This window comes from Panulirus ornatus, chromosome 20 (assembly GCF_036320965.1).
Source record: "Panulirus ornatus isolate Po-2019 chromosome 20, ASM3632096v1, whole genome shotgun sequence".
NCBI classification, from domain to species: Eukaryota; Metazoa; Arthropoda; class Malacostraca; order Decapoda; family Palinuridae; genus Panulirus; species Panulirus ornatus.
In genome coordinates this window covers 8880596-8903872 of record NC_092243.1, presented here as the reverse complement: position 1 = coordinate 8903872, position 23277 = coordinate 8880596, and the positions used below count along the sequence as shown (strand labels likewise).

Genomic DNA, 23277 nt, shown 5'->3' with positions numbered 1-23277 from the left:
TAAGAGACACCATACAGAGGAAGACCCCAAGACACACGGGAGACCTCAGGACACATGAGAGACCCTAGTAATTGTTAGGGGCCCCAGAGAAGAGGTGAGACAGACAGAAAACAATTGTGTAGATAAGAGAAATGTCACCAGTGGATAGTTATTAGCCATGTTTGAGGACAGGGGTCGGTCACACCTTGCAGGATAGGTAAAGACGGCGTGCTGGATAGATGTATTTAAAGACTGTATGTCCCACCCAAATGGCTAGAATGACTTTGTACAGAACCTAAGGCACAGATAGATGGTTAGAATAATCATATGGAGAGCCTAAGGCATAGATAGATGCCATGATTAGCTATATAGAGAGTCTAAGGCACAGATAGATGCCTAGAATGAGTCTATATCGATTCCAAGTCATAGGAAAGATAATCTAACCCTGAAAGTATAGCTGGTATTGGATCTAGAACCTGTTCTACACGAAGACAATTGGAGAATCCACAAAAGCGTGCAGCATTTATAATGAGAATCACCTCCTTGCGTCACCATTTGTATGGTGAGACAAAATGAAATTTTCTTTGAGACTTGGAATTATAGTAATAGATTTTTGAAATGGTCTCGCCAATGGAGAGGGAAAGAAAATGCGATTACAAGGGATATTCTTATTCTTCTTCGTCTTCTCTTCTTTTTGACTTCCCTATGTCTCAAGCCCTTTTCCTATGTCTCATTTACGTCGTGACTTCGATTGGGAACTTTTGTCCTCGAGTGGAACTTTCTACACACACGAACACACACACACACACACACACACACACACACACACACACACACACACACACACACGGAATAAAAAAAGAATAAGAATTACTGACAACCTAAATAACTTGTAATCATACACCAGACGCAGAGGGTTCTGATAACTGGATGTTGGGTGAGGGATTAACTATCTCAAAGATCAATAAATTCTCACTACAGGGCAGTGAAATTTGAAGAAGACGGCGGGTGTGGGTGCGTGATGGCTACAACGAACGAACGAACGAACAGTATCTGAAGGTCTCTCTCTCTCTCTCTCTCTCTCTCTCTCTCTCTCTCTCTCTCTCTCTCTCTTTCTATCTATCTGTCTGTCTATCTATCCAATGATCATCTGTGTATATATATATATATATATATATATATATATATATATATATATATATATATATATATATATATATGCAACACTGTAGTATCTGTGTCTCACAAAGACATACCAGAGGCTGTAGACGGAGCTACAGACCTGCTAGTAATTTCTACAAGTCAACAGAATCCCCACATGTAGAGCTACTGTTGTGAGCTGGTCAAAAGGAATGGGTCAATACATTCAGCGGCTCCGTTGACCCGGATGAAGAACATGATACAGAAGAACATGATACAGACGAACATGATACAGAAGAGCATGATACAGAACATAATACAAAAGAGCACGATACAAGACATACAGAACATAATACAAAAGAGTATGATACAGAAGAACATGATACAGACGAACATGATACAGACGAGCATGATACAGAAGAACATGATACAAAAGAACATGATGTAGACGAACATGATACAGTAGAACATGATAGAGAAGAACATACAAACGAACATGATACAGACGAGCATGATACAGAAGAACATGATGCACACGAACATAATACTGAAAAACATGATACAGAAGAAAATGATACAGAAGAACATACAAACGAACATGATACAGAAGAACATGATACAGAAGAACATGATACAGACGAACATGATACAGACGAACATGATACAGACGAACATGATACAGACGAACATGACGCAACTTTCTGTTATATCATGTTCCTCCTCCGTCCGGGTCAGTGGAGCCCTTGAACGTACGAACGCATTCCCAATTCTCAGACGAGACAACATATTCCCTACCAACGCTTATCTCAAATATTCTCTCTCTCTCTCTCTCTCTCTCTCTCTCTCTCTCTCTCTCTCTCTCTCTCTCTCTCTCTCTCTCTCTCTCTCTTCCCTCCCCCCGTGCTCTCCCTCCCTCCCTCCCTCATATAGCTTGAGGAAATTCTCGGATCCACTTCCTGTGATAAGTCTTATCTTGTAAAGATACGTAGTGTTGTGATGGCTTTTCCTCTCCTACCCCTCCTCCTCCCCCCCAAAACACACACACACACACACACACACACACACACACACACACGTCACCCTCTCTCTCCAACTCGGTCAACTTGCCCCGGAAGACCTTTTAGTTTCGACATACTTCTTGTCTTGACTTATAAAGAACACCTTTGTTAACATTACAGTTACAGTGTATACACAAGCTAGTTACCTCTACACACTGAAGTATGTATCTAAAACAGGAGGCACCGTAACTTACAGTCGTTAACAATTATAGTGATATGTTGGGGATACAGTTACAGAATGTATTGGCACTTGGCATGCCGTAATGCAAAGGAGGTCAAGGTACATTACACACTGGACACTGTAGTTATAGAACGTGCCTGTACTGGGCATGTTTACATCAAGTGCTTATCTACGTAAGGGCACTGGTGACGTTTGGATATAGTGTCTGGATGTCTTCAAAGATATTACCACTCATTAAGTCTCTGGATATAGTGTCAGGATGTCTGGTAGGATATTACTACTCATTAAGTCTCTGGATATAGTGTCAAGATGTCTGGTAGGATATTACTACTCATCAAGTCTCTCATTCCGCTCTTTCCTTACCTATGGTCCCCGTCATGCAGTCGTCTCCTTCGTCAGTAGACACACCACGTCTCCATCCCCATCTTACTCCATAGACACCGCCTCTCCATCTCACGCCATAGACACCACCTCTCCAACCCCCATCTCACTCCATACATGCCACCTCTCCAACCCCCATCTCACACTCTCTCCTCGCCTCGCGGCCACTGATCCAAATGAAAACACATATATTTCCAGCTTAGCTCGGCCATATATCCATCAGTGTGTTTTAATGGGGTGGGATGAAGTGAACCATATCTACAGAGGAACCCACCGTATGTCCGGTGATTCAGCACGAGGTACCACTGAAACGCCGATGGACTATGGAGGACTTCCTTTACTTTCTCTTGGCCCAGTGTGTGTGTGTGGGGGGTAGTGCGGCACACACACACACACACACACACACCCCACACACACGCACACATCCACACACCCACACACACACACACACATCCACACACCCACACACCCACACACACACACACACACACATCCACACGCCCACACACACATACACATCCACACACACACAGGGGAGCAGCAGCAGCAGCAGCGGCGGCAGCAAACGGGTCATTTTCATACCAGAAACATCAACAGCCTTGGGAGGGAGGATGGACCACCGCCCTAAGATAACCAGGTTTCCCCAAACATTTCCGTAACGCATAAATTCCGATTAAGCAGCTTGCGTAGTGATTCACTCGAACGGATGGTCGGATACGGACAAGATAACAGAACCCCTCCCTCCACGCGTCCGACCCCATCTCCACACACACACACACACACCCACACCCACCACCCCACCTCATCTCACCCTCCCTCTCTCTCTCTCTCCCTAACAGCAAGAGGGAGGGACCTCCCATGTTTTTTCTTCATGATAATCTCCCCCCTCAGTTAACCCTTCCTCATTTATTTATCTCTTCCATTTTCCCATCCCCCATCAGTCGACTGCACTGTTCCACGTCTTAATGTATAGTATCCTCTGTAGGTCACGGGATCTTTTAAAGTCAACAACGAGACCATTTCGAAATTATGTCTTGAGGGAGGAAATACCATATATTTTTTTCATATAGATTATAAAGATGAAATGAGTATTTCCTCCACCTTCTTCAACTCCGAGGTGGCATTTCAAGATGTTGGTAACACTAAATTGATCCAAAGAAAATAAAGTATCGTTTCTCTGTCATGTGGATGTTGGTTTATGTTTGGACAACAAGAACCTCCATCCTGTTTAGTTGACGAAATGAATATTTTTCAACTTATTCCATCTTGCAAATTGTGTGTGTGTGTGTGTTGTGTGTGTGTGTGTGTGTGTGTGTGTGTGTGTGTGTGTGTGTGTGTGTGTCTTCTCGGATCACACAACTAACATTTCCGCCGGTCAGTCTTGACCCCATGGCTCTCCTGTCCCTCCTCTTCAGTTCCTACTGATTGGAGTGCAATGTCTGCCCCCCCCCCCCACTCCTTGTGCGTTAATCCACCAGCCCCCTGCCATCACTCCCTGTGTCATATATTCACTAATCTATTCATCTTCCATTGCCAGAGTCATATCCCCCACTACCCGTGTCATATCCCCCACTACCCGTGTCATATCCCCTACTACCCGTGTCATATCCCCTACTACCCGTGTCATATCCCATTCCCCGTGTCACGTCCTTACTCCTTGTGCCACATATCCCCACTACCTGTCCCTTGTCTCTTGTATATCACAACATGTCAACTGTCATATGACACTATCTCCCACTACCCTGTGTGTCATATAGAATCTTACCATGACACATCACCCACTGCCTGTGTCATATAACCCCTAAACCATTCCCCATTATCCCCTTAGCCACAGTGTCATGCCTTAGCCGTGCCACAGCCTTGTGTCATATGCCCAATTTCGTGTCTTGCGCCAGAGCGAAAGTGATCATGGTTGAAAGTGATCATGGTTGAAAGTGATCATGGTTGAAAGTGATCATCAAAGGGAAGGTGATCCTGCTGGGAAATGATTATGGTGTGAAAGTGATTCCCATTGTACGATGACAAGGCGAGTGAAGGTGATTTTTTGATCGATGATAGTGCTCCTAGCTGAGTGATAGTGACGTCGGAATGATTGATTGTGATCCCCAGATGATAGTGATGACAGATGATAGTGATGACAGATGATAGTGATGACAGATGGGACTAGTCCCAGACGATTGTGATCCCAGATGAGGGTGAACCCATATGAGGGTGATCCCAGATGATGGTGATGAAAATCCCAGACGATAGTGATCGAAGATGATAGTGACCCCCAAAACGATAGTGATCGAAGGTGATAGTGCCCCCTAAAACGATAGTGATCGAAGATGATAGTGACCTCCAAAACGATAGTGATCGAAGATGATAGTGACCCCCAAAACGATAGTGATCGAAGATGATAGTGACCCCAGGTGATGGTGATCCAAGGTGATCACCATCGTATATGACAAGTGATTCCAAATGATAGTGATTCTGTGGATATATTTCATCCATTACATTTCCGGTCATCTCTGCCCCACCTCCTGTGCTATAGAGCCCACTACCTGTGTCATGTCACTTATTCCCGTGTCATATTACTCACTCTTGGTGTCACGTCTCCCGTTTTCTCTCACGTCATACACCCGTGCTACTCAGTGTCACTATTTTCCTCCGGTGTCATGCCGTCGATTCTCGTATGACACAATTGTTAGTGTCATTTACCACACACACGTCCCCTCCTCCACCACCAGTCGTGCCATGACACCAACGACTATGTCAATTATTTTATCTCCGTCTTTTGCGATCAATTTGTGCGCCGCATATTCCCTCCATGTCTTGAGGAAGGCCGTACGACCCTCAAGCACGACGTTACGACCCATGAGCACAACGGTACGACCCATGACCACGACGGTACGACTCATGACCACAACGGTACGACCCATGACCACGACGGTACGAACCATGACCACGACGGTGCGACCCGTGACCACGACGGTACGACCCGTGACCACGACGGTACGACCCATGACCACGACGGTACGACCGTGACCACGACGGTACGACCCGTGACCACGACGGTACGACCCATGATCACGACGGTACGACCCATGAGTTAGAAGGCACGACCCATGGGCATGATGGCTTGGCCTTTGAGTCTTCAGTTTTTAAATTCAAAATACTACTTTTTTTTTAGATGATACAGTTTTGATTCTCCTTATATTTATAGTTTTTGAATTTGAAATAGTCATTCGTCTAGATTTACATAAACAAAGCCATTTCAAGCTTTCACTTTGACCCTCTGGAGTTTTCCCTTTGAACTGACACTCTGGCGTCTGTTTTCATTTTGTCACAAGAGACAAAGTTGCTCCGTCTGTTGGAACGGATCACGAATCGCTTACAGCAAGCAAAAGAAGATGCACTTAACCCTGCACTCATGCTGTGGGCGGTGGAGCCAAAGGGAGAGGCACAGAACGCACGAAAGGGACGCAGAACTGTGCCACAGTGATTGAAGAGACGTAGCAAGTTACGACTATGGCCAGTGATTCGTCTATACCAGGCTGGCCTACAGTGACTATCACTGCAGAATAATGTACACACAGTGGGGTTGGTGCTGGCACTGGTCACCGTGATGTTCCAATGTGGATGTGGTGGTAGTTGTGGTGGTGGTGGTGGTAGTTGTGGTGGTGGTAGTTGTGGTGGTGGTGGTGGTAGTTGTGTATTGGTGGTAGTTGTGGTAGGCCTGTCTGAGGAGATGGGTGGGTAGGTGGGGTGGTTAGGGGTTCCAGTAGTCACGTATCATCATTATCATCATCATCAACATCACCATCATTATCATTAATATCATCATTATCAACATCATTACCATCATCATCATCATCACCATCACCATCATTACCATCATTATCACCATCATCACCATCATCATCATCGACAGCGACCCTGTCTGTCGCAGGTGGGAGGGATCTGCTAGTCAAGTTGGCAGGTGGGAGATGAATCGGGAGATCAGCCATCATGGGAGTGACTGCCACGACCTCGGTGGTCTAGAGTGTGTGTGTGTGTGTGTGTGTGTGTGTGTGTGTTAGGGTCCAGGGTCGGCGGTGGGAGGCTCCCTGAGGGCTATGGTAGCTCAGGAATCATCAGGCCAGGGCCCTTTAAGGCAACACACATCGCCCCCCTTCGTCAGTCCAAAACCCTAACTCCCTTACCCTCCATGAGAGACGTGTGTGTGTGTACACCAACACCATCATTACATGGCCTATCGTCCTCCGAAGGCTTGCCTAATCTTCACCCACCCCACCCCAAGCTCGTGTCCGTATCCAGAGGAGTGTTTGTAAACGATTTACATAGGAACAGTCGCTACGTTTAAGGACCCGGGACGACAAGCTGACTAAGCCAAGCGGTGTTTACACAGTGCGCTGGTTGTTAGCCAGCTGTTCTTAGTATCTCACAGCTGGTACGGTTTTCACTTTTACACCGTTTCGTCACATTTACACAGCTGGAGTTAAGGAAATACATTTCTGGTTCTCGTTCCTTTATGTCGTCAATCTCCCGACTTCCTTGCTTGGTTTACATCCTGGCTGGCTGGCCGCCTGCGGCCTCCCGCTCCTCCTCCTCCTTCCCCCCTTCCTCCTCAGCCTCCTCCTCCTCCTCCTGCTCCTTGTTAACAAGCGGAAGTCTTGGGGGGGGGGGGCCCTCCTTTGTCAGCTGCAACGCCAAGAGTGCCTCTTCCTCTTAGCCTTTACGTCACTGGTGTCTTCCTCCACACTGGGCGTTACCACTGCCTCTCTCCAAACAGCCCTGGACAGCCATCCTTAAACAGCAGTGGACCATCCCCTTAAGACAGCGTTGGATCGCCTCTCCCCCAAGTTGGCCCCCAAGCGTTTGTCCTAATGTCTCATTTCTTTGCTTTGAACTTCACTCGTAAGCGGTAATCTCTCTCTCTCTCTCTCTCTCTCTCTCTCTCTCTCTCTCTCTCTCTCTCTGTAACCCATCCCTTGTATCGCACCCAGCGCTTTCACCGACCACCTCATCTTAGAAGATCTTGTCTCTTACCCTTGTCTTGCCTCTCAACATGTTCTCACACTAATAAACGCCCTTGTGACATCTATCAAACCCATACCTGGGAAAGTAAGTTATTTCCATCGACTTTATTTCTTCGCTTGTATATATATATATATATATATATATATATATATATATATATATATATATATATATATATATATACATTTTTTTCTTTTTTTCTTATTCTGAAGTCTTGTAATCATTCCTAAGAAAACTCTTACGCAAGCAAGTTCTCGAGATCGGGAGTCAGCGATGATAGTGTTACTGAGCTAACATCCTCCAAAAACCAATTCATCCGCTCCACCCTAAATCACGCCTCACCTGCCTGATCACCCACGCTCTCATATGGGAATATAACAACGCAACAGACGACAGCTTATGCTTATCAAAAATCTATTAATGATCTTCGTTTTTATCTATTTAGTCTATTTTTTTGTTAATCTCCTTGAAGAGTTATCATAACAATTAACTTATTAACTGAAGAAGAACTTTTTTTTCTTCCTACCACCAACCCCGCCACCTGTCGCCTCCTACCACACCCACCATCACCATCTGTCCCCACCTACCACACCCACCATCACCATCTGTCCCCATCTACCACAACCACCATCACCTCTTGCTTCCTACCACCACAACCACTACTTCCATCACCTCTTGCTTCCTACCACCACAACCACTACTTCCACCACCAGCTGTACTCTCCTACACAACCACTACCACCACCACCACCAACCCCCTCCTACCACAATCATACACCCACCATAGCTTGTCCATTCCCACTTCAATTACCACCATCACCACAACCACTATTATAACCTTTCCTTTTCTACCACCACCACCACCACCACCTTTCCCTTCCTACCACAACCACCACGTCCCTCCATCTACCAAATCACCACTACCACCTGCCACCCACCCACTACAACCACTACAACCACCTGTCGCCCCCTACCACAATTTCCTACATCACTCGACCCCCTCCTACCACAGCAACCATTACCACCTGTCTCACCCTACCACAACCATCACCGTCACCTGTACCCTTCCCCAGCTTCCCACCTGTGCCTCCACCATCACCAAATCTCCCCCCCCCCCCAGCAGCATCCCACATCCTCACCCCTATCTCCCCAGCCCCGTCATCAGCCTCCCCAGCACCACCACTTCCCACCCCAGGCACAACCATGAACAAATCCCCCGGTGTAGTCTTGCCCCGCTGGCAACATCTGGCACCTTCCAACTTGGCACACTTCTGAATTTGATATTCATTTTAAGATCCTCACCCGCGATGATCATCGGGCCCAACCACTCAGGCGAGTGCACGACAACTGTGGCCCATAGGTCCCCAAGGCATAAGGTTCAATATTCCCCCCCACAGGCGATGGTGTATGATACGCCCTTAAGTGCCTGCGAACAATACTGTTCTCATTATGAAGATCAGGAGAATATTTGTTTAAATGTCAATTTTCTTATGGCCGAGAAGTTCAGATTTAGAGTTAGAATTTCCCTCGGTATCAGAGCAGAAATGCTTAAGATATTAGTCCAGATGTGTGTGCAAAATAATCACATATCTGAAGGCACTGGATATTTTCATATGGCTCCTTAGCATTCTCTTAAAATACCTAAATTTAAGTGCAGGAGGAAAGGGGGCGGGGGGGTATTATCATTACGATAGAAAACGGGAATTCAACCCTTAAGAAAACGTATTTACGGTCATGAAAAGACACTTGGGTTAGCTACTAGAAACACCACTGGTTTGAGTGTGATAAAGGGAGAGGAGAGGCAGGCAGGTGTAAGTGTGTCTTTGAGTGTATGTATGTAGCAAGGGCAGGGTACGCCCGTGTGTGGAGAAGGGGGTGTGGGGGAGATAAGGTCTGGCGGGGAGTGTGTGGTTGACAAGCAGAACGGCCATGTGTCAGTTATTGCCGGTGTGGTCTACCAGCTTCTTGCCCCCGTTGGAGCCGTGTGCCACAGAGGGGTGAAGCGGTCGCGTCTTCATCGTATAAATGTACCCGTCAGTGTATAGAAACTATATACATTGACACTGATGATTTTTATGGTAAGGAACCCATATGTAGAGCGATATTAGGCTGCTAAGCGTCATGTGAAAACACTGGCGGTCGACATTTTAGCCTTGGGGGACACCAGTGACAGTCTCAGGTTCACCCTGGTGGTGGTCGGTGGAATCTCTGATACCGGAGGAAACAGATTGCACTCAACATCGTAAAAAAAATGGGTCTATATTAGTTATATTCCCCATATAAGTTCATCTCCTCATAGATAACTCATGTTACTTATGAGTTATTTATGATTTTTCCTTATTCTGTTCTTGACTAGATTTGTTTTCGTCTTCATGTGGTGCTTCCCCTCATAAGCTGGTGCTGTCTATGAGGATTTCTTTGATTCATGAGATGGTGGTATCTATTCTTCAGTCTATCTTTTCCTCACAGAAGTCCTGTGTCTTTCTCTTGCAGTCTATTGCTAGTCACAATCATGTCGTTTAGCAAGGATCTACTTCTTGTATTTTATGTCTCTGCTCGATAGAAATTTGGTATACTGTCCTCCAGCAGATAACCTCGTCACAGACCACCAGGTCTTGTTATCTGTCTTTCCCATGTGCTGCCACTTTTGCCTTCCTGCAGATAATCTCGTCATAGACCATAAGGTCTTCTATCATCTGACTTTCCTAAGTGCTGACATTACGGTCCTCCAGCACATAACTTCGTCATGGACCATCAGGTCTTCTGTTACTTAGCTTTCCCAAAATCTTCCAATACTGGCTTCTACCATGTAACCTCGTCATAGACCATCAGGTCTCCTGTTATCTAGCTTTCTCAAGTACAGCCATTACTGGCCTCCGGCAGATAATCTCGTCATAGACCATCAGGTCTTCTGTGATTTAGCTTTCCCAAGTAACGCCATGTGTGATCATCGGGTCTTCAGTTAAGCTGGTCTTCCCATCTACTCCTTTCTCTTTCTCTCTCATATCGAGTTCCAAATGTATTTTCTTTGACTCTCCCACTAGTAACATGGTGATATTAACTCTTACTGTGTTGTTGGTGTTTGAGATAAGAGGGCTCAAGTCTCTCTCTATCATGGACTGGAGTTGCTGATCTCTTCTCAGTACTGCCTTCTCACTGTAACAATCTCTGTTAAGTGTCAAAAGTTTTCTTTGTCCGTCTCTTCTTCACGCGCAGGCTTCTATTTGATCTTGCTAGAACTAGAACACATTTTCGTTCTTAGTTTTCGCCTTCATTCGCAGATTCTTAGTTGTTTCTATCCCAAAATATTTCTTTCCTGTCTTTTCTTTCGATGGTCATATACTTTCCGAGCTTTCTGCTTCGTAATCTTCCTTTCTTCATTTTTTCCCCTATTTCTTTTTTTTTTTTTTTACCAGTAATGCCTCCCACAGGATGAACAGTGACGGGGTGAGCCTCACTACCACCATCGTCGCTCCAGATGTCTCGCCTCCTCCGCCTTCGGAGCAGTCGACGACTTCAACATCCTCCTCCTCCTCCTCTTCTTCCTCCTCCTCTGGCAGTAGCAAGAAGCCCACAGCGTCTTCCCGACGGCTCCTGAGGACTCCGAAGTGCGCCAGGTGTCGGAACCACGGCGTCGTATCGTGTCTTAAGGGCCACAAGAAGCTGTGTCGCTGGAGGGACTGCCGGTGCGCCAACTGCCTCCTGGTGGTGGAGAGGCAAAGAGTCATGGCAGCTCAAGTAGCGCTCAGAAGGTGAGTCAGTTCTCTTCAGTCACGAGGCAGAGAGAGAGAAAGAGAACCGAAATGCTCGAGGGGAAACTATGGGTTCCCGGGAAATGAGAAACCGCGAGTTCTCTACGGTTACAGGATGATGAAAGCTTGGGTTTCTCTTGAAAATAGAAACCATAGTGTTTTTTTCTGCTTATAAGAGAAATCTCATTATCTTTTGGTACAGGGAGAAACCACGATGCTTCTCTGGTTGCGAAAAGAGAAACGAAAATGCTTCCTCTGTGTCTATCTGGCCGATAGATATACTAAAACTAAAACTACAAACTAGGATTATTGGTGATTAGTTCGATAGTGATGACCCTTGAACTTCAGTGCTCAGCTCTACATGAACCTGACTCTACAGCACAATTAGTCTGAACACAGGTTCTTTAGACGTATGAAAAACATCTCAAGAAAAAATCGTCAAAGATATGTGAAAAATACATATATACTGATAACAGTAACAATGAAAAAAAAATTGTATTGCTACTGTCCCAGATAAAGATGAAATCATCCTTTTCACTAAGTTGTCCAAAAAAGAAATTAGGAACAGATGATAATGGTTAGGACTGAAAATAACTGCACAACTGAAAGAAACAGAAGAAAACTGTCTTCTTTTGATAGTCGTTGAAAATTACCGAGAATGATAATAAAGATGATAATTGTAATGGTCGGTCAATATAATGATAATGATAATAATATAACTGATGGTAATCGGAGGACTGGTATGCAACATAATTCGGCTCTGTAAGACGTGACAGCATTCTTATATCACCTGTTCCTCACGGCACATCTTTTTACTTAAGTTACTGTGTGTGTGTGTCTCTTCACTTACAGTTTTCCTTTTGTTTCTACTGTTGTTTAAGTAGCGTCTCTCGTTTTCCGTTGAGAGGGGAGGGAGCGGGGAGCTGGAAATCCTCCCCTCTCGCTTTTAATTTCCAAAAGAAGGGGGCCAAGTGAGGATATTCCCTCAAAGGCTCAGTCCTCTGTTCTTAACGCTACCTCGCTAACGCGGGAAATGGCGAATAGTATGAAAAAATTATATATATATATATATATATATATATATATATATATATATATATATATATATATTCTGCCGTTTCGTCTTCCTCCTCTAGTTGGTGGGACTTCTGTGTCGCAACTTGTGCTGGATGGGGCATCTGTCTTTCCATCCACACCCAACACCCGTGGTCGGTGAGGACCTGTATGTCCCCACTACACGTAGTCAGTGGGGACTTCTGTGTCCCTTCCACCCTTAATCTGTGGGGACCTTTGTGTCTCCTTCACCCTTGGTCAGTGGGGACCGAGGTCCCTTCCACTCATGATCTGTGGGGACCGACTTCTATGTCCCTTTCACCCTGGGTCGGTGAGGTGTTATGTGTCCCCCGATAAGCGTAGTCGGTGGGGACTTCTGTGTCCCTTCCGCCATGATCGGTGGGGGACTTCTATGTCCCTTCCACCCTTGATCTGTGGGGACCTCTATGTCCCTTCCACTCTGGGTCTGTGGGGGTCATTTGTATCCTCCCCCACTCCCCCACCGCACGAGTGGTCGGTGGGGAACATTCGTGTCCCCCCCCCCACACTCACTCCCCTACTCAATCGTCGGTGGGGAAGACCTGTGTCCCCACCCCACCCCGTACGCGTGGTCGGTGGGGACCTTTATCCTCACGCTTGAGTAAAATAACCCCGGTGGTGAGCGTCCGCACGCTGATCATATTACACGTTCATTCAGCTTTTTGCCTGGCGGCTCCTGCCTTCGTCAGCTGTAATACTTCACAGTTTGTTATGAAACACTTAGCCCCCGTGCCCCTCCACACACAAACATCATCATCCCTCTCACCTTCTTCATCTTACGCTTCGTGCCTCCCTGTTTATCTTCTCGTGTTCGCCCGGGAGTTTCCCCCCCCCCCCCTTTAAAACATCGTTTCCTTTCCTCGTTTGAGCAGGGCCTTGCATATCTTCGATGTGTACAAATAAATTCGGGAGGTGGGGAGGAGGAGGAGGAGGGGTGGTGTGGGATGTCGGCCTCTCTCTCTTTCTTAATCTAAGAGTTCGTCGGTGTTTGTGGACGGGGCGGGCAAGCAGGCAGGATATTACGACCCATCAGGCACTGGTTTGCTTGAGGGACGCGCCGGTGCATGTGTGGTCGGAAAGCTGCATCCCTCGGCCCGGATGGAATCATCTTTGTGCATGTTTGGGTTTGCAATTGTGTCACTTGACAGAGAAGCCCTTGTGGTCTCCCGAGCCGTCCCCCACCCCTTCCTCCTCCTCCTCCTCGCCCTCACTTAACAACACACTGTTAATATCTCGCGTCTACATCTCATTTACACGATAGTCTCTCTCTCTGTCTCTCAGTCTCGCCTCTGTGAGGCTAAATGAAGAAAGCCAGCGAGGCGATAAAGCTCCTCAAAATATCTCCGCCCCGGATGAGGAGTGTAAGTGAGAGGCAGAGGTTCCCCCCGCGCCTGCCAGACAGCTGAGCCCACCTGGCGAAGACAAGGGGTAATGGTGGCCTGTTTACCTTACACCCTCAAGACACCTTTCATGTCGCCTCGGACCGCTAACCAACACCAGCTACTGCTATTTAGAGGGACGGAGAACCCGGCCACACCCGTGCTACAGCTGACTATAAGGACCTGGAGATGGCTATGTAAGGTTACAACGAACAGGAGTGGCCGGTTGTGCATCAGAGATCAGCGTGACGCACACATTCCCCCTCAGTGATACGACAAAAACTTGAGTGTGTGTGTGAGGGCTTTTGCCTTCGGTCGAACTCAGCTAAGGTTATAAGAAAGAGCCTCAAGGCTTTGAGGACTCTCACAAGATAAATACAGTGTAAGAGAGAGTGTATCCAAGACGATAATACATTCTCTCAACAAGAGTCCACTACGATCAGGACTATCCATGCCAAAGACGCCATTGAGAGCTGTGTGATACTGGGGCAAGCATACTTCTATGTGAGACTTAGAGTCAAGGCTGAAGCATACTTGTATGTGAGACTTGTAATCAAGGCTGAAGAGCCTTTGCTTTAGTTCTTCGCCTTAGTAATGCTGGCCCTGCTGACACTACAGGCACTGATAATGAGGGTGATGCTGACACCGATGCTGCTAGTAATGCTGTTGGCGGTCCTAGTAACACAGCTGATGCTGACAGAATTGGTGGTAGTAATGGCGGTGATGCTGACAGTACTAGTAAGACTGGTGCTGTTGGCATGACTGGTGCTAATGATGCTGGTGATGCTGACTATACAAATGCTGGCAGTGCTGCTGCTGCTGATAAAAGCATTACTTGAATATCATTTGCTAATGCAACATCACAATCCATTCTCCCGTGCCTTGCAATGCTTTCAAATGTCATTCACATCTCATTATGCAAGTTCATTCATCACTGAATTTCTTGAAAGTTAAAAAAAGAAAAAAAGAAAAAGAATTCCATGCGTTTAGTTCTAAGTAAACATAGCCTTCTATTTTTCTTTCTCTGCAGACAACAAGCGTCTGAGCAGAAGGACCACGTCTCCTCCTCCGCCACCACCACCACTCCGTCGGGACCCACAACGCCGTCGGGGGCAGCAGCATCGGGCGATGCCCCTGGTCTACGCCAGGACTCGCCGGCCACCGTCGCAGCCAGGGCCAAACTTAAGTCCGCTGAAGCCCTCCTGGCGCAGAAGAGGTTGTACCAACGGCACCTGAGGACCCTCCAGCAGTCTGCTCTGGCCAGGGACCTTATGACGAGTGAGTATATCCCGTCTGTCTGTATGTCTGTCAGGCTCTTACTATATTTTCTTCACGTCTCTTCCCTTACCATCTCTCTTTTTCTGTAGCGTCATATTTCTCCCTTTATTCCCCAAGTCCCCATGGCAATGACGAAGTTACATGTTCAATAATGGCTTAATAGAAGGAAAGAAAGACAGAAAATAGTAATGCTTGAGATGTGAATCTACGTCTATCTAGTAACGCACAACTGGATTTATGATGAGTTCGTTTTCTGTTATCGTCGTTTTCTGTTAAGAGTGTTTATGAGGGGTGACTCTCGCAGATACTTCTGAATTATCGAATACGACTCTGAATAGGTGCTAAACTATCTATGTATATTTCTAAATGTATGTATCTACGTAATGTCTGCTTGTGTGCGCTTCTGCGGAAAATAAACAACTTTCTTGTCATCACATTTTCGAAGAAATTCCCCCATGGTAAGTTTAAGAAGACATTGTTTCATTTGCATAGAATATAATTTGTCTGAGTTGGCGCAGAAGTCTGTAACATCTGTATAGATAGCTTGATTAAAGCGTATTTAGCCAGGCGCACAAATACGCAGGTACACACGAGGTTCCATAACACGGTGGTTGGAGTTAATGACCATGAGTTAGCACGGGCCCGCAGGGGTGCGGTAGTCGGCCCGCATCCAACCTAGGTGTTCATCCTCCCTGGTGTATGTGTATATATACACGTATAAAAAGCATAGAGACTGTACTAGGTTGAGACGCGGCAACACGATATATATATATATATATATATATATATAAATATATATATATATATATATATATATATATATATATATATATATATATATATATATATATATATATATATATATATATTCCTTAACCTGAGCCAAGTACCCATTCACTCGAGCAACCCCGAGGGGTAGATAAACAGCTGGGTTATCTGTGGACCGACTGCCGTAGCTAGGATTCGAACCTATACACACGACCCTGGGCGGCCCGTCTATGCGTCACGATCGGGAACGCTAATCGCTACACCACTGAAGTCTTATTATATACAAAGTTTATCACTGACATCATTCTTCTTAAATGTAGAAATTATGAAACGAACTTTATCGTAAATGAATTAAGAAAAGTACTTGTACGTACTGTATATATATATATATATATATATATATATATATATATATATATATATATATATATATATATATATATTATCCCTGGGGATAGGGGAGAAAGAATACTTCCCACGTATTCTCTGCGTGTCGTAGAAGGCGACTAAAAGGGGAGGGAGCGGGGGGGCTGGAAATCCTCCCCTCTCATCATTTTTTTTAATTTTCCAAAAGAAGGAACAGAGAAGGGGGCCAGGTGAGGATATTCCCTCAAAGGTCCAGTTCTCTGTTCCTAACGCTACCTCGCTAACGCGGGAAATGGCGAATAGTTTGAAAGAAAAGATACATACATATATATATATATATATATATATATATATATATATATATATATATATATATATATATATATATATATATATATATATATATACACACACACACACAAATACATACATTCATGACGTGTATACATATATACATACACAAGAATACATACATACAAGAGAACAACTTGAGTGATAGCGAACTCCCTAATTCCCTTGCAACAACAAGTGAGGACATTATCTGAACCAACTTCCTGCCTACATTTTCCTTCATAACTCACGTATACACACGTGTCGATACAACCCTCTCACAACAACCAGACACATGTACGTATAGCTTCGCACACACACACACACACACACACACACACACAACAACCAGACACATGTACGTATAGCTTCGCACACACACACACACAACAACCAGACACATGTACGTATAGCTTCACATTCACACACACACACACACACACACACACACAGCGGGCGGGGACAGCAGCATTTCCTGACCCACAAGCGGCTAGTACAGTGCCTAACCATCCCCTAACACCCCCACCTGACCCACCTCGCCCGCCCCACCCCGCCCAACACCGACTCCCCACCCACCCACCCACCCACCCAACCCCCGTGACGTCACGAACTCAGCTGATACCCACCTACCGCTCGAGGGGGTGGTGGCATGGTGGTGGTAGAGGTGGGAGTGATGGAGTTTGTGGTGGTAGTGGTAGTGGTGGAGTTGATGGTGGTAGTGGTGGTAGTGGTTGTGGTGGTAGTGGTGGTGGTGGTGGTGGTAGTGGTAGTAGTGGTAGTGTTTGTGGTGGTAGTGGTAGTTGTGGTGGTAGTGGTGGTGGTGGTAGTGGTAGTGGTGGTAGTGGTAGTGATGGTGGTGGTAGTGGTAGTGGTGAGGGCCGAGTTCGTGACGTCACGGGAGTGGTCGGTGTTGGGCGAGGGGATGCGGGGTGGGGGGGGGGTTGAGGAGGAGGAAGGGGAACTGTGATGGTAGTTGTGGTGGTAATGGCTGTGGTGGAAGTAGGTTGGTGGTGGTTGTGGCAATAGTGGTAGTGATGGAGCTGGTGATGGTGATGATACCGGTGATGGGTGGTGGTTGTGGTGCTAGTGTCGATGGTTATAGTGATGGTGGTAGTTGTGGTCGTGGTGGTGATGATGTTAATGGATGTAGTGGTGGTAATTGTGGTGGTGGTACTCTGGTTGTGGTGGTGGGTGGTAGTGGTAGTGGTGGTGGGTGATGGTGGGTAGTGGTGGGTTGTGGTGGTGGGTAGTGGTGGGTGGGCCAGTGGTGTGGTGTAGTAGTGACCATACTGGTGTGATGAGTGATGGTGATAATTGTGGTGATGCTTGTCGCTAATTGTGGTGACTGGCGGTGGTGGTGATGGTATGGTGGTCTGATAATGATGGTCTGAGTGTGGTGGTCTCAGTTTGATGGTCTGAGTGTGGTGGTCTGAGTGTGATGGTCTGAGTGTAGTGGTCTGAGTGTAGTGGTCTGAGTGTGATGGTCTGATAATGGTGGTCTGTAAACTCACCCACTACACCACTGTGGCTGGTAACCTGTATTACACCATGACAACCTACACCATCACTCCCTCACCACCACACTGTACCACCAACACCACCACCATCACCAACACCCCCACCATCACCAACACCACCACCATCACTACTACCACCCCAACCACACCATACCACCATCATTACCACCACTCCCACCATCACCACCCTACACCGCCACCACCACCTTCCACCACACACTACACCACCACCACTACCACCACACTCTACACCACCACCACCACCACACTCTACACCACCACTACCACCACACTCCACACCCAACAACATCAAAAACACCACACCAGCAAGACCTTCAACACTCCACACCATAACAAGTACCCGTTTTTACCCCATTATAAGCGTCCTGACTTCCTGCATAATCCCATCCCTCTCCCCCTGCCATTTACCCATGGCCTCCTCTTCCCCTCCCCTTCACCCCATGGTAGCTCCTCCTCCTCCTCCTCCTCCCCAAGTGTGGCAGTCAGATTGGCCTCATACTGCAGCGGAAGCAGCAGCAGCAGCCTGGGGCCGACCAGTTCCTCTCCCGCCGGCCAAACTGAACAGTGGCTCCTCAGTTCCTGGCCAGTAACACGACCCACAGCTTCCTCCGTCCCACGCCCACGCCCTACCAACACGCCCATCTCCATATATATATATATATATATATATATATATATATATATATATATATATATATATATATATATATATATATATATATATATTTTCCTATGAGTCCACGGGAAATGAAACACGATAAGTTCCTAAGTGCACTTTCGTGTAATAATCACATCATCATCAGAGGAGATACAAAAGAGAAATATAACAGTCAGTTGATATACAACGAAGAGACGTAGCTAGGACGCATCCCATGACAAAACAGCCTCGTATTTTTCCACTTATAATCCCACAGCCACACCACACCCAAACCCACCTCTACAACCCCCACAACCTCACCACAAACCCACTTCTACAACCACACAAAACCCATAACTGTCTCAGATACGATCGTCTTCAGTGATGAAGGTGTGTGTTCGCGTCCCCCCAAGACATCCGAAGCAGATGCATGATATTGAAACCAAACGAAACCATAGAGAATATATTGAAGAAAAAGGACAGTCATAAATGCGATACGAGAAACATAAACTGAATTACATCAACAAATACAGATGCAAAAACAGAACGACGAACGACGCATGTAGGAAACAGACAAACAGATCCAAGCACAAAACCACGGAGACAAACAACAAACTCATATAAACATACAAACACAAACAAACAAAAGAAAAAGCACAAAGAAGACGTACAAAGAAACAAGCACAAGCAAGAACACCGACAAACAGACAGACACACACACACACACACACACACACACACACACACACACACACACACGCCTAGACTCCTACCTGCATATGTTTGCAGATTATGCCAAAGTTATGAGGGAAATAAAAAACGAGGAGGACTGCAGTAGCTTACAAGGGGACATAAACAAACTCCAAAGTTGGTCTGATACTTTGGCTGATGAAACTCAACCCAAGAAAACGTAAAGTAATGAGGATGAGACACGGTGAAAGAAGGCTTCAGTGTGACTATAATTTTGCAGGAATTTATCTTTGGGATTCTGTATGTGGGATGGACTTGGGAGCCAACATCGTCCCAGACATGGCGCGCCCCAGAGTCCCACATTAGAATAGTAAAGCTGTCTTATGGCGTATGTCAGAATAGATGTCCATTATATGAATAAGGAAATACTTAGTAAAGCTGTTCATGTCCTTCAAGAGGCCCAAAGCTTGAATAGGCTTCTCAAGTTTCGTCACCTCGCCTAAAGAAGCACATAGAGCTAATAGAGAAGGTCCAGAGGAGGTCAAAGAAGATGGTACTGGTATTAAGAGAGTTGAGTTATAGGGAAGAGGCCAAAGACTTGAAATCTGCCCATCTTGGAAGAGTGAAGAGTGAGGGGTGACTTGTAGCACATAGAGCTATTAGAGAAGGTCCAGAGGAGGTCAACGAAGATGGTATTGGAATTAAGAGAGTTGAGTTATAGGGAAGAGGCCAAAGACTTGAAATCTGCCCATCTTGGAAGAGTGAAGAGTGAAGAGGTGACCTGTGAATTGTAGAGGGCGACTAAGTGAGGAGGTCGATGGGGGGAGGGGGAGCTGAAATTCTCCCCTCCTGTATTAACGCCTTCTAGAAGTAGGAGCAGATGAAGGGTTGAAGTGAGGATTTTGCTCGAAGGCTTAGTTCCCGAGAAGACTTCTGTTACTGCTACTACTACTACTACTACTGCTACTACTACTTGTGATAATGATAATGATAATATCATATTACATTATCTATCATGTATCATAGATTATTATTATCATCATTATTATTATTATTACTATCATTATTATTATCATTATTATTGTTATTATTATTATTATAATTATTATCATAATCATCATTATAATCATTATCATCATATCTATCATCATTATCATTATCGTTAACATCATTATCATCATTAGTATCCTATCTATTATCATTATTACTATCATTATGATCATCATCCACGCGCTTCCTATCCCGCGCATGCCCAGTGCATGAGCCAAACAACCAACCCACAACGAAACGATTGAACGTTCCTCACACACACCACACTCCAGTTGAGGCAGTCGACGGTCTGGTAAAAAAACCCAGTTTCGTGTGGAGTCTGGTTTAACACCAGCAATGTCAAGCCCTGTGGTTTAACACCAACAGTGTCAAGCCCTGTGGTTTAACGCCAGCAATGTACCGTGAGGTTTAACACCAGCAGTGTCAAGCTCTGTGGTTTTTCCTTCAGCAATGTGCCGTGTGGTTTAACGCCAGCAGTGTCAGGCTCTGTGGTTTAACGCCAGCAATGTGCCGTGTGGTTTAACACCATTAGTGTCAAGCCCTGTGGTTTAACGCCAGCAATGTGCCGTGTGGTTTAACACCAGTAGAATGAGTAAGCTTAGCGTCGCTACAAGCCTTGGGTCTATCCTTCAGCATAGTTACAAGCCTACGTTCTGTACCCAGCGTCGCTACAAGCATTGTGTCTGTCCTCCATCGTCGTTACAAGCCTTTGATCTGTAGCCAGCATCAACATTAACCTTAGTTCTGTACCCAGCATCATTACAAGTCTTAGTTCTGAACCCAGGGTCGTTACAAGCCTTAGTTCTGTACCCAGCTTTGCTACAAGCCTCAGTTCTGTACCCAGCATCATTACAAGTCTCAGTTCTGTACCCAGCTTTGCTACAAGCCTCAGTTCTGTACCCAGCATCATTACAAGTCTCAGTTCTGTACCCAGCTTTGCTACAAGCCTCAGCTCTGTACCCAGCTCTGCTACAAGCCTCAGTTCTATACCCAGCTTTGCTACAAGCCTCAGCTCTGTACCCAGCTCTGCTACAAGCCTCAGTTCTATACCCAGCTTTGCTACAAGCCTCAGCTCTGTACCCAGCTCTGCTACAAGCCTCAGTTCTATACCCAGCTTTGCTACAAGCCTCAGCTCTGTACCCAGCTCTGCTACAAGCCTCAGTTCTGTACCCAGCATCATTACAAGTCTCAGTTCTGTACCCAGCTTTGCTACAAGCCTCAGTTCTGTACCCAGCTTTGCTACAAGCCTCAATTCTGTACCCAGCTTTGCTACAAGCCTCGAGTCCATCCTACAGCGTAAACCACAAGCCTTAACTCTGTACCCAGCATTGCTACAAGGACAGATTTCACCCCTTAGCTTCACTACAAGCCTTGTGACTGTCCCCAACACGGCCCTCAGCTGCCTAGGGTGGATACAGGGGCTATGGGAGAGACGAGACCTTCTACCCCCCACCACTTAGATAAGGATACCAGTAATAGATATATCTAGATATCCCACAGATCATCCCCCGGAACATGTATTCGCTGTTAAGGGCTGCCGTATGATTTCCCCAGAGACGGGGGGGACCCTAAAGGAGTGATCTCAGGGGGTGTGACGGAGCATGATCACATGGCTGTCTGTCTGTATCTGTCTGGATGTCTGTCAGTCTGAGTGTGTGTCTGTCTGTTGGCTTGTATGTTTTACGTTTCGCCGTCTGTGTTTATCTGTGTGGATTTCTGTCTGTGTCTGTATCTCCCCATCTGTGTTTTTTTCTGTCTGGATTATCTCTGTCTGTGTCTATGTCTGTGTTTCTCCGGACTTCTGTTTCTGTCTGTGTTTCCTGGCTGTATCTGTTTCGTCTTTGTCTGTCTCTGTGTAAGATTCTCTACTGGCCCTTCTCTCTCTCTCTCTCTCTCTCTCTCTCTCTCTCTCTCTCTCTCTCTCTCTCTCTCTCTCTCCCACGAATGTCAACATCACTACCACTCAACAGAATTCCAACCATACTAGGGCATTGCGTATGACACACACACGTGGCTATACCATACTGGGGCATTGCGTATGACACACACATGGCTACCATACTGGGGCATTGCGTGTGACACACACGTGGCTATACCATACTGGGGCATTGCGTATGACACACACGTGGCTATACCATACTGGGGCATTGCGTATGACACACACGTGGCTATACCATACTGGGGCATTGCGTGTGACACACACGTGGCTATACCATACTGGGGCATTGCGTATGACACACACGTGGCTATACCATACTGGGGCATTGCGTATGACACACACATGGCTACCATACTGGGGCATTGCGTGTGACACACACGTGGCTATACCATACTGGGGCATTGCGTATGACACACACGTGGCTATACCATACTGGGGCATTGCGTATGACACACACATGGCTACCATACTGGGGCATTGCGTGTGACACACACGTGGCTATACCATACTGGGGCATTGCGTATGACACACACGTGGCTATACCATACTGGGGCATTGCGTATGACACACACGTGGCTATACCATACTGGGGCATTGCGTGTGACACACACGTGGCTATACCATACTGGGGCATTGCGTATGACACACACGTGGCTATACCATACTGGGGCATTGCGTATGACACACACATGGCTACC

The 23277-nt window shown here is 46.2% G+C and overlaps 1 protein-coding gene and 1 long non-coding RNA gene across 2 annotated transcripts in view; one reads left to right on the top strand and one right to left on the bottom strand.

The window, feature by feature from the left end:
- Nucleotides 1-23277, bottom strand: part of LOC139755907 (uncharacterized) — a 90463-nt gene that overhangs the window by 35402 nt on the left and 31784 nt on the right. The gene's annotated exons all lie outside the window — the stretch shown is intronic.
- LOC139755904 (uncharacterized) overlaps nt 1-23277 on the top strand; it is a 39442-nt gene that overhangs the window by 2982 nt on the left and 13183 nt on the right. Inside the window, exons 2-3 of the mRNA XM_071674632.1 lie at nt 11192-11512; nt 15014-15261. Coding sequence (XP_071530733.1) covers nt 11193-11512; nt 15014-15261 — 568 coding nt within the window. The 5' untranslated portion in view covers nt 11192. The remainder of the gene's footprint in view (nt 1-11191; nt 11513-15013; nt 15262-23277) is intronic.